General features: G+C 44.1%; 1 protein-coding gene across 4 annotated transcripts in view; it reads right to left on the bottom strand.

Annotated features, from left to right (window-relative positions):
- Positions 1 to 5081: 5081 nt before the first annotated feature.
- atxn1a (ataxin 1a) overlaps positions 5082 to 12428 on the bottom strand; it is an 80095-nt gene continuing 72748 nt past the window's right edge. For all 4 annotated transcript variants that reach the window (XM_044053263.1, XM_044053261.1, XM_044053262.1 and 1 more), the window contains 2 exons: positions 8791 to 11161; positions 5082 to 5763 (listed from right to left, as the gene is read on the bottom strand). In XM_044053263.1, the coding sequence (XP_043909198.1) occupies positions 5161 to 5763; positions 8791 to 10635 (2448 nt within the window). In that variant the 5' untranslated portion in view covers positions 10636 to 11161 and the 3' untranslated portion in view covers positions 5082 to 5160. The remainder of the gene's footprint in view (positions 5764 to 8790; positions 11162 to 12428) is intronic.

Below are 12428 nucleotides of genomic sequence, written 5' to 3'. Positions count from 1 at the left end.
CACAATGAAACAACATTAGCTACATTAGCGCACACGCACTACACAGGACACATGGTGCAGACACACAAACAAAAGACACAGTCTCTCAAAGTTAGGGAAGGCCGCAAACATGTGGACTAAGTTGGTTTCGTTTTTTGCCGCGGGAATAACACACAACTCCTTATATGGACATCCTGGGGGCGTGCGTTTATAGGTCACAAAAAAAAAGTGTCAAAGTTATGATTCATTTTATAATATGACATAAAGTAGCAAGAATTGTGCAGAAGCCACAAAATTAAACCGTTTTTCTTTTCTTTTTGTTTGAACTGTGACGTATTTCCAAACGTCACAAAATCATTCCGATGTTAAACATTTCGAGTACTTTTTTGCTCAGGTGTGTTTATATAGTCGGTGAAAATACCTTTTTGTTTTTTAAAATCAGATTGCCTGTAGGTTGTGCTGAAATAAGCCACTCTATATTGCACATTCTTAGCCTCTGTATATACTGCACGTTTAAACAAAAAACAACCAAAATGCTCTGTTTTCTAAGGGTTAACCATCACAACTAATTCCCCTTAACCTAACCTTAACACTAAAATCAGGTCTTAACCCATGTGCAGCCCTTGAAAGGTGAGACTGAATGTGAGGACCGGCCAAAATGTCCTCACTTTTCCTGTTTCTTTTGGTCCTCACAAAGATATACATACTAGAAAACACACATATACACACACACACATACACATACCAGCAGGCAATAGGATACATAAGCCATTAACAAGGATGAGACACTGGAGTAGGATTATGCTACATACACTTGGCACAGCAAAAGGGGAAAAACATAATGTAAGTATTGCACATTGTGTTACATATTGGGGACAGTTACATTTTGGGATTATTTTTAACAAAATTAAAACTACACCAAACCCTCAAGAGGTGCTGTTGCCTCTACTGCATTCATGTCAGATTTCTTTGTTTCAAAGTCTAGTATTATTATTATTATTATTATTATTATTATTAGGCATGCATTAGTATTAACACAATGACTTGTATAGCTAGTGGCGGAAGGAAAAAGGGTGACGTGATGAGCGGAAACAGGCAATCCAGGCCACACTGACACAAGGTAGCTAACGGTTGTTGAGGGTCATTCGTTTGCTTGGCCTCGGGAGGAGGTGCTTATGAGGCTGGCTGGTCTATGACTGTGTACCTGAAACAAAGTTAGCGAGGTCACTACGGGAGGTCGTGGCAACAGGGGTCAAACATGTCTGCGGGCGGCAACGTGGCGCGGCGCGCTCACCTGCGGGTGCAAGAACAGAGTTTGTGACCCTCAATGGAGGTTTGTGGGGGTTGTGTTTTAGTTGCTGCATATTTGAGACACTTCCCTGAAAAATAGCAACTGCTGTCGCGACTGCAATATTTACTGAAGACCTAAAACAAAGTCGTTTCAGGTTTATTATCGTCTTAAAAAAACATTTTGCATATGGCAATATGGTATTTTCTCTACGGGCAGAAAGGAGGGGTTTTTTTTGGTTGTAATGCTAGAGGATTATTATTGTTTATTGCAGAGAATTACTCTGTGAGCGTGTTTGTGTGTGTGTGTGTGTGTGTGTGTGTGTGTGTGTGTGTGTGAGAGAGAGAGTGCCTGAATATTGTCACACTATTGCTTTCTATTTGTAACCAAAGCAACGACAGCATCACTCGGCTTTGGCTCAACAGGTGTTTTATTTCTGTTTTTACCTGACCGACAGTAAGAGTTTTGATGGACTGAGTGGCTGACAGGGTGGATTACATGTTGTGTTTTTGCTTTTTCACTCATTGCGAGGGGGGGGTTGGCTAGTAAAAAATAAAAATGGACATGTACATCCATTAACACACACAGATTTTCAAACATGCACGCACACATACTGCAAATTTCTACGACTCATGATGGTGAAGATTCAAAAGGAAAAAGGGGGGATAAATTAAAATGCACTAGCGTGGTGGAGTTAATCTGAAAAACCCTGTTTATATGATGATAAAAAAATAAAGACTTTTCAAATCTCATGTGGGATTACTTACTCATTCACTAACCATCACCATCCATCTGCTCATTTATCCAAACACTTGCCGTTCACCTGACCACACACTGATCTCCTGCCATCGCCCTGAAACGGTGTCGCCTCACTGCTCTAAAACTGTGTGACCAGTGTCTTTGCCAACGAGAAAAAACCCCTGTTACATTAACGGCCACCTAAACACAGCGGCTGAGAACTCAACAGACATGCCTGTGGGTAGCAACACGGGCTGTATATAAAAACGGACGCAGTCTTCCCATTGTGAAGCCATGAAAATTGCAATTTGATCAGCGCCATGTCAGTTTTTGCTACTGGATATTTATATTACGTCACATGCAACCAGACACCTGGTGTCCACTCACATGTGGCGTTCTTTATCGCTTATGTTCCTCTAAACGGCATGACATCACGTTCTATTGAAAAAGACCTGAAACTGGCAATTAAGACGATTAATTCCTGATTGTGATATTATTAAATCAGGAGAATAGAAGGCTCATTTCCCCATTGATTTCCTTTCAAATGGACTTCTTTCTGCAATGAATGGAGTTAGCCCCCCTGGTGGCTACTTCCTGGTTTCACTTTAAAAACACTGTCCATTTTTATATAGAGTCAATGGGTAATCACCACATCATTACTTTTATATGCATGAGAATGCGCGAGACATTAATATGTACGATGGCACCCTAGAGTCAGAACATAATGGAATTTCATTTAGTCTTACCCAAATGTTTGAATTACAATAGAAAAACACTGATTGGGCAAAAATCAAAATAGAAAATGACGTGGGGGGTTTTATAGACAGAAAGAAAGAGACGATACTGATGTCCCACTGGACAACCTCTGCAACGCAGCAAGCACATCTGTTGAGGTGACTGCTACATATCAGCAAAGTAGGATTTCAGCTGGCTAAAAAAAAAAAACATGCCGCGCTCCCTGGACACCTCAGTTTCAACAGCAGGTAGAGACTCCGTAACACACACACACACACACGCCTCATGGTTCATCTTGAAAACAAATTCAGTAGGCAGGCACGTTGTTACAGTTCCGCGACACAGCCGTGCTTTCGTTTGTCAAAACAAACAAACAAACAAACAAACAAAAAACCTCTCTTAACCTTGACTGATGTGGACACCTTTGCCTCCAATATGTAAAATGTGCCTGATGAGGAACAAAAAACAACAACAACAACAACAACAACCCTGGTCTCCTCCAGTGTGTTTCATGGTCTGGGGCTCCTTTCATGACAGGGGCCGCTGAAAATCACGTCTCCACCCGACTCCCTCCTCCTGATGTGCAAATCGCAAGATTCTCTTAAGTAAAAGACTCAAAGTAGAAACACTGGACATTTAGTATTGTCTATATATATATATATATATATATATCAAATGAGTATGTCCTTTTCCTATACATAGTATACATAAACTCATACACGCAGACACAAACAGAGCACACACACAAACACACCGTTAGCAGTGTGCATTAATCCAATATCGGTCCACTAGTGTCACTGCAGTAGGGACAACATGCACCAAAAAGCATCGCCATACTGCTTACCACCATTTTTGTGTTTGTGCAAGCATGTGTGTGTGTGTGTGTGTGTGTATGGACAGACACTGACATTACAAATATATTATGACACCCTTCAAAACATCTGTGGCATGAGCGTCTACGCGTTATTCTCAGTCTAGTACACAACATCATTGGGACATTTCAAAGACTTTTCCGTGTACAACTTCATCCCAAACATTCAAAAAAAAGCAACATTCCTAATACTTTTCCCTAACTCTTTGTGTCCACTACAGCACACATGCACTTTAAAAAAAAAAAAAAAACACTGGGGTTTGTTTGTTTTTTCTCCAATACCTGTCATCCATGCCTTCCTTTGTAATCCCATGGCACATCCACTCCTGCGAACAAACCCACCCCCCCCCACCGCTTCACTTTTCCAAAAGCTTCACCTTTCCAAAGTGCTGTTGCTACTTTCTACCCTTGTCTAAGTTAAAAAAAAAACAACTAAAAACATACAGTACTGTGTAAATTAAGAGACAACTAAAATGTGTCGGCCACATGGTGAGTGTGACGGGTGTGTTAAATGCTTCGCAAACATCCTGATCTCCTCAGAGTCCACGCGCAGACTCTCTCGCTCTCTCTCGCTCTTCGTATTTCAAAAAGAAAAATAATAAAAAAAATAATCATTTGAAGTCATTCCATTCTGCAACCCGGTGTGTGTAGTCTGCACCCGTGTGTACGTAACGCGTTGGGTCAGTTAGGGTGTCTCACACGTACACATCGACGAAAACAAGTAGAGAACTGTAGAGATAGAAGACGGGGGTGGGGGATAACATGAATAAAAAAAAAAAAAAAAAAAAAAAAGAAATGCTGAAGATGAAAGTAAAGACTCCACTGTCGCTAAACTGAACAGAGCAAGTGTTGTTCCCTCTCTGTTGTGTAACACACTGGCACTACTTGATGACATCGCAGATCAGGTCTGGCACACAGTGAGTATAACATCCCCCCTCCCTCCCCCCCACTCCCCACTACCACTCTTGATTTATCAAATTCAAAATCTTCTGATTTGCCTGCAACTCCTTAATGCTCAGGATCAGCGGACATTATCTCTCTCCTGTGGTCCAGTGTAAAACTAACAACGTGGCGTGAGGAAAGTGGCGGGAACAGGTCTCCAAACGTATTGATGGTGAAATGTACACGTTGACGTTTTAAAGTGCAGCCAGCCCGCCCACGAGAGCGTCACCAGGCACTGCTCGCGTGTGCCACACGGTGCAGATAAACATTTAGCACACTTCACAAACCGCTCACCATCAATCATCTCATCATGAAAACCAGCAAAAAACGGCACTGATTGCTTTGTGTGACGGCAAACCCACATACATAAATGTGTTATAAACTACATGGACTTAATGTAAGGTGATACCATGTAGGGTCAAATTTACCTCTACAGTACAGTATTCAAGATAGAAAAATAAAAACAAACAAAAAACTTTAAAACCAAGACATGAAACATTAATGTGGGCATTTATGTTTTGTTTTTTTTGTTGTTGTTTTTTTGTAGAGTCGTTTTATGATTTTTTTTTTTCCAAATCCCCAGGATTATTAACAGTCCTACTAGCCTTCACTTGCCCATATTTGACCTTCCCTCAATGCTGACTTTCACCTCATGAGGGATGAAGGAAGGTTTGGGCAGGGTCAAAGGTGGCTCCTCTTCTGATTTCTCAGCTTTTCGACCTTCAGGTGCAGACCACCTCCGCTTCCTGCCACCCGATGTCTTAGTGGAGCCAGCTTTTGTGCTGCTGGTGACCTGACCTTTAGAAATTGACCCCCTTCCCCCAAACATAAGATCCCCATTTTCCATACTGATGCTCCCTCCACTGCCATTCCCACTTCCACTATTCCCCCGCTGGCTGATGCCATTCTCCCGCTCACCATGCCTGGAGCCTCCTCCACTGCTGTGGGGAGCGTCAGAGACAGCTCTGGGGGGTTTGAGGTGCCCGTGACTGGAGCCAGTGATTGAGGCAGGGGTGGTGAGCTCCAGGGGCTGAGTCTTCCTCAGAGATCCATTCCTCAGGTTCTTGAGGGTGAGAGAAATACAAACATCTCCCACTGAAAGCTTGGTGCAAGGCAGCTCCAGCAGCTGGGTGGTCCGATCCGGGCAGCATGAAGACCAGCCTTGGCCAAAGACAAAGAAGGGATACTCCACCAAGACCTCCACACTCACCTGGAGGAGAGGGAAAGAAGTTTTTCTCATCAAGACAAATGAACTCTTCCTGGTACGCTGTTTGAGTTACTGAAAAAAAGTATCTGTATAATGTCTTCTATGGTTTCCAAGTAAAGTTTAATGAATTTAGTTTATTTAAAACTGTAGTGCATGACTTGATAACACAATACCGATCAAGAACATCACCTCCACACTCTGTTTCTTAGTATAGCATTGTTTAGATGTTTTGTCACCCAACAACATTCCTGCACTGCACACAGGAAGTGCATTGTCTTGCATCAAGACAATTGGAGGCAAGGGCCAAATGGCATCGTTAAAGCGAGATTGGCTGTAAACAGGATGCCTTCAAATAGCAAAGGAGCTCGCACAGAACGATTCAGTTGGATGGCATTAATGTTTCTTGTCCCCCACCCGCCCCTGAGCTGCTGCTGTATACACACACAGGCGCTCCCCCAGTCAGGTCTGATAGTATTGTTTGACAGATCCGCATACAAACGACGTCATTAAGTCTAAGCAGCAGCAAAATAAGAACAAAAAAGCTGTTTAAACATGTTTTGACACATACGTTGTTCGTATAGCATGCAGTCACTTTGATTATCAGCACAAAATAAAACGTCTGGTATTTTCTTTTTTACGTGTGATTATTTGCATGCATGGAGCAGAGGATGCTACGAGCAAGTGAAAAATAAACCTGAAGAGAAACAAAGATGAAAGGAACAATGATCTGAAGTAGTGAGGAGAGAATGAGAAGGTAGGTGTGAATGAAGCTAGTGAGGCCAGATGAAAAGAGTTTACAAAGAGAGGGCGGCGGGCTGAGCAGGAAGAGGAGGGAGAGAGGGAGTGTGTGAGAGAACAATGTCAAGAGCGATTCAAGCACAAGATGCATCAAATGCTCTCAAAGCCAATGTCAGGCAACATTTTCCCTCGCGTATTATATCATTTTCCACTTCTCAGAGTACGTCTTCTCCGAGCGTGGACTCAAAGCTGCTACCACCTCTCAGAAAAAGAAAAAACTAAGATGAGCCACTGAGGGAGCGCATGAGAGACGAGTAAGTCTTTGAAAGATGGTCAGCTTTTGTGGGGTACAGTATCAAAGAGCAGCCAGGGGCTGGAGAGATGGATATAGAGAGCCGTGTGGGTGGACAAGTTATGGCACATACAGATGAAATAGATCATCTAGCTTCAATGCAGACAGCGAGAAGGATGTATGTGTGTGTACGTGGATGTGAGAGTACTTTTAAGTAGCTGGAGAAAAGACAGAGACAGAAAACTAGACATTGTGGCCCAGTAGTGCACGTTTTTAGAGTGAAACTTTTCAGAACGTGAAACATTATCTGTCATTTAATATAGCATGGGTTAAGGTAAATTCTGTCAAACATAGAAAGTAATATATGTAGAATTGACACATTCAGATTCCCATTTCATTAAAACTGGAAAGCTCATAACCAGAAAATGTTTGTTCCATGACTGTCAAACTATTACATTGAACTTAATTACAGAGGGAACAGCAGAGACCCATGGGATTCAAAAAACAATATAAGAGTCATTAATAAGGGAAAAGCTCACTTGGTGTCATTCAACATTAATAACACCAGCTTATATAAAGCCTCTCCAGGAGCTTTTGTTAAAGGTCACTCTTAAAGTCGGGCTGGTCAGCCAGGTTTTATAGAGGTAAGTAAACACAAAACATCACTAAAGAATATAGACAGACTATCCAGGGTTCCCACACCTTGGTTGACATAAAATTCAAAGATTTTCCAGGACCAAATTCCTCAAATTCAAGGACCAAATGTATTGACACAGCTTAGGATGGGAGGGCAACCTGTAAGAGCCGCTTCTCCCATGGCGTCCACTTTTATTGATTTGCAGGCACGCTCTGCATCTGATTGTCCTTGAGATCTTGGACAAGTCATTCTTTGTCATTTTCTTTGGAATTTGCATTTCCCAGACATCATGTCATTTGCTCTCTCTTGCTTAATGTTACTCACTTATTGTTCTGCATCGGAATTTCACGTCAACGGCGGAGAGGGAGACAGTGGACAGACTCTATCCGACCGTAAACTCACGCTACACAAAACACTTGTTTATATCTAAACTGTCGTGTAAAAACCAGCCGTGGTTTCCCCACAGGAGGTGAGGACATGTTTTTGGCTAAGAGTACTGAATTACTAGAATCTTGTCATTGTTATGAAGTTGGCAGCCAAGCGGACTACACTCCAGAAAGCCTTTATGCTAAGCTAGGCTGACTAGCTGCTACTTTTAAGTAATTACTATGGTGGTGAAAGTCATTTTGTGCAAGTTGGCACACAGCACTGTAAGACTGAGGTGCTGCATTTCAACGCAGTAAGAAAACTGGCAATAAGGGTCTCTCTAACTTTCAATCAAAACAATAACAAGAGACAGGGACCAACATGGGATCATGAGCTTCGGCTCATTTTCTGATTAAGTGACCGATCCACTTTCCCGAAGAAGCTTTTTATTCAGCCGTTTAAAACAAAACAAACTAACTCTTATTTCCCTCTCTCTCTCTTCCTCTCTATGTCTTACTTTAGCTCTGGCTCTCTCAGTCCTCCTGAGCAGCTTTTCAACACCTTTATCTGTAGCATGTCTGACAAACAACACGTTCTATACCTGTTAGGTCTATACCTGAAAGTACAAACACATCTGCAGGACCAGCAGAACAGAGGAGATTTTAAAGCTGTAAACATTTTTCAAAGCCAAACTCTATGTGAAACATTGCAGGAGCTCCACAAAACAGACAATGGCATTGAAATGGTCTGTTGCCTTGGACAGAAATATGGATTTCTATAGATTTTAAGGGTTGAAAAGTTATTTCAATAATGTAAGTACACTACTCAAAAAACATATAACAGCCTTGTCATCTTAATGAGCTGATACCGTTTGACCCCTTTATTCCAGCGAAATACTGGAAGGTTTGGCAGCTTACACCTTTCACAATTTATTAGCCAATATGACAATGAAATATGTTAACTTTGAGAAATTGGAGAGCGGAATCAACTCTCTTACCTGTGCACGGTGCTCACCAACTGAGAACTGAACCACAGCGACGTTCGGTGAGGTGTGGCAGCCTTCAATGCGCTCCACCGTGGATGAGTCAATCTTCAGGTCATTGCTGATCTCAGCACTCTGGATGAAGTCCTCCGTCTTCAGATCCTCAACGCGTTTCAGCTCCCCGTCGGCCAGCTGGATGATAGAGCCCTTGATGAAATATGGGGGGAGTGAGGGAGGCGCTGCCGTACTGGACGGGGGAGGAGGAGCAGAAGAGGCGGCCAGTCCTGTTGCCGCGGGGACAACGGGGAGATGAAGCTGTGCTTGGACCACTCCACCAGAAGCGGCCTGGTGGTATGAGCTGCTGGAGGTTTCCAGAGTGTCATCTTTGTGAGCCGTGGCAGCAATGTAGGTGTGCGGGAGTGCGGTAGGAAAAGGTGCAGGGTGAGTAGATGAGGGTACAGTTTCCACTGTGGTGACACCACCTCCACTAACAGGGATAATGACTGGCTGGGCACCAGGAATGAGTAAGTGTTGTTGTAGGCTGGTGTGGTAGCTGATTGGTGTATGCTGGCTTCCACTACCACCTGCAATATAACCAATGATAGGTGGCTGGGGGTAGATATTGGTGGAGGGGAGCCCCATTGACAGTGCCTCTGTGGCACTGTGGGTGGTTTGGATAACAGTCTGGGGTGACAGCGTACTGACAGCGGCTTTCAAACTGTCTACACTTAATGGTGGTGGAAATGTGAATGAAGATGTGGTGCTGGAGGCGGAGGCTATGCGATTGACAGGTTTGCCCAAGATGATACCACCTTTCTCCAGGTGTGAGGGGGCAGAGGTTGTCAGCTTCTCAGGGCTGGGTCTGGGTGGTACCATGTGGTGGTCTCCTTGGCTATTTTGCATGAGCATAACAGAGGTTCTCAGTCCTGTGGGATCGTAAGGAGAGTAATCTGAGGGCAGAACCAGCTGGCGGGCCTCATAGGAGGACAAATGGCTGTCGCGTGTTTTACTCCCCGACTTGGAGAGGCTGGATTCAGGAGATACTCCGTATCGCCGGCCCCTCTCCAGCTCTCCGTTGTGGAGCTCTCTGTGTCTGGAGCCACCTTCCTCCTTCCTGCTAGGTCCGTCTGTGTATTGCACCAAAACCTGGGACATTCCATGTCCCACCGTGTGGTGGGGGTGCAGTGAATGGTGAGAATGGTGAGCGCGTCCTTGATGGTGATGATGAGGCGACGGAACAGTCCGCGGGGAAGTAGACATCTGAACATGGTGAAAGACGGGGTCCGTGGGGGGAGGCGGCATAGACGTCCGCCCAGAGGACGCTCGGTGCTGGTCATGTTTGGAGGCCTGTGAAGGTGCAGAGGCCATCTCTGTGTGTGAGGGCCTCTGTGCTGCCAAGGAGGAAGAGGAGAGCGGGGGAGGTGGAGGAGGTGGTGGGAGCAGTTGAGGAGACAGATAGCCTGTGTATGGGGCGGTGTAAGGTGAGGCTACAAACTGAAGATTAGGAGGCATGTGGGTGTAATGGACAGTTCCTCCAACGGTTGATTGTGACAAGGGCGGCGTATAAACTGTGGGAAGAGATGAGACTAGCCTCAGCGATGAAGAGGAGGATGAAGAGTCTGATGTGGAGGATAGGGATTTATACTGCGGTCCATCAGACTGACTGGAGCTACGGCGCCCACCCATACTGCTCTCATTCCTACCAGCCACACTGGCGAGCCAGGCCATGTTCTCTGTGCGCTGGCTGTCACTGGCAGGTGGCATGGTTAGTGAACGACTCTCAGAGGGTAAAGTGCATGCAGGGATCTCCCTCTTCTTTGGGGGAAGACATTCATTACTGCGTTCCTGATTGGACTTCATGATTTCGCCTCACGTCCCTCAACTGCACTTACGTTAATCTTTTCTGGAGTTTTGGAGTTCTTTAGCTTTTTCTTTCTTTCTTTTTGTTCACCTTTACTCTTTCACTTCTGACTTTCTTTTGTTCTCACGTGTGATGACCTGTCACTTGTCCCACTCCAATCAGTTATAAATTAACCTCCGTTATCTTGTTTCTCTTTGTCTTTCTACCAGGTTTATTCAAGGCCATTGATTATCAGGTCTTTTTTTATAAGATAACAACGAAACGAAAATCCAGGCCCTTAAGAGTAGGTGAGGAAGGATTAAAGATGGAGAGAAAGATATGGAGGGGTGATTAGGGGGGAGGGGTAAGGCGGTCGGTTCGGTCCAGGGGTCTTTAGCGTCTGAAGAGTGAGCTCAGTGTGGTAGGGGAGAGTGTTATGACATCACACCTGCTGCTGCCGCCGAGGGCGACAGGGGGCCGAGTGCGTTGCACTTCATGCGGAATCATTTCCTTGCAAAAACAAGCCTGCCCACATGCAGCAGAAACCTGTGGGAGAGAAAGACAGGTGTTTAGGGGTCTTTATATTCACATGTGTGCATGTTTTCAGTCAAACAGCAACAATAAGGACTGATCTTCCAAGTTGATCTGGAGTGGAGTCGCACCCATGACCACTGTACACAGTACACACGATGTGTTCACAGTCACACGACGTCAATGTATCTCAAAGTGTCGAGCCATACATTTATAGAGATGAAGGTCGACAAACAGGCCATGAACCAAAAAAATGATGCCCTGCATCAACAGTAGTTTCAGAATAACAAAAAACAACAAGGCCATAGACAAACACAAGGACACTATAGGCAACGAGCCACAATAATGCCCACGAGAAGAAATGTACAAGGTCAACGTGTAGCTGCAGAGCTTACATTTATATACTGCGATAACAAACATTGTCCAAAGGAGTAAGCACATTTTAAAACTCTATCCGACAATCGATATTGGGGTCACTGCTGTGGCAAATGCTCTCGTGAACAATGTTTACACTGCCATGAATTCTCTGTGAGTGTGAACCATGTGTTTGCATGTTCGACTATGTGAGGGTGCCATCTGTTAGTGAGGACCTCCCGCTGCAAAAGATGGAAAGCTTGGTGTGAATCTCATAAATATTGTACAGATATTTCTGGAGACACACACACACACACACTCTGACACTGAAACCTGTGCATATTCAATTATGCTGACACATGTTCTTTTCCTGACGCACAGCACAACACATGCAACCACACACACGCACAAACACTCTAACCAGTGCACAAAAGCACACAACTGTTTGTTGAATAACACGATACAAACTTGCACTAAACAGCGAACAAGCTGACAAGTTCTGACAGTTTTCACAGGCCAAGAGTTTGCAAACGTTAGTCAGTTGAACTTTGTCAGAGATTACTCTTACTCAAGTTTCATTTCCAAGTGTGTCAAACCTCCTAGAATTTGACTAATACACACAGCTTTGTGCCTTGACAATAAAACAACAACAGACTCAAAGGTTCAATCACAGGGACTCACAGAGAGACAATTGTAGTTTTCTTTACCACACAATAAGACTTTAAATTCACATCAAGAGTGGCTTCTCTCTATGGAGCCCAATGTGATGGACCACCATGTTTTTAATTGCCAAACTAAACATCGTTCGAGTTTTAATGGATGGTACACAGGGCTCTCGAACTCACCTGTGGAATACGTTTGGAATCTTATACAAGCAGAGGTGAGAAGAACAATATTCACAGCCAGTCACAGACACATGCATCAAGTT

The sequence above is a fragment of the Solea senegalensis genome, linkage group LG20 (genome assembly GCF_019176455.1).
Source record: "Solea senegalensis isolate Sse05_10M linkage group LG20, IFAPA_SoseM_1, whole genome shotgun sequence".
In the NCBI taxonomy this organism is placed as follows: Eukaryota; Metazoa; Chordata; class Actinopteri; order Pleuronectiformes; family Soleidae; genus Solea; species Solea senegalensis.
The sequence above is the reverse complement of the archived record's forward strand: the minus strand, read 5'-3'. Positions and strand labels throughout refer to the sequence as shown.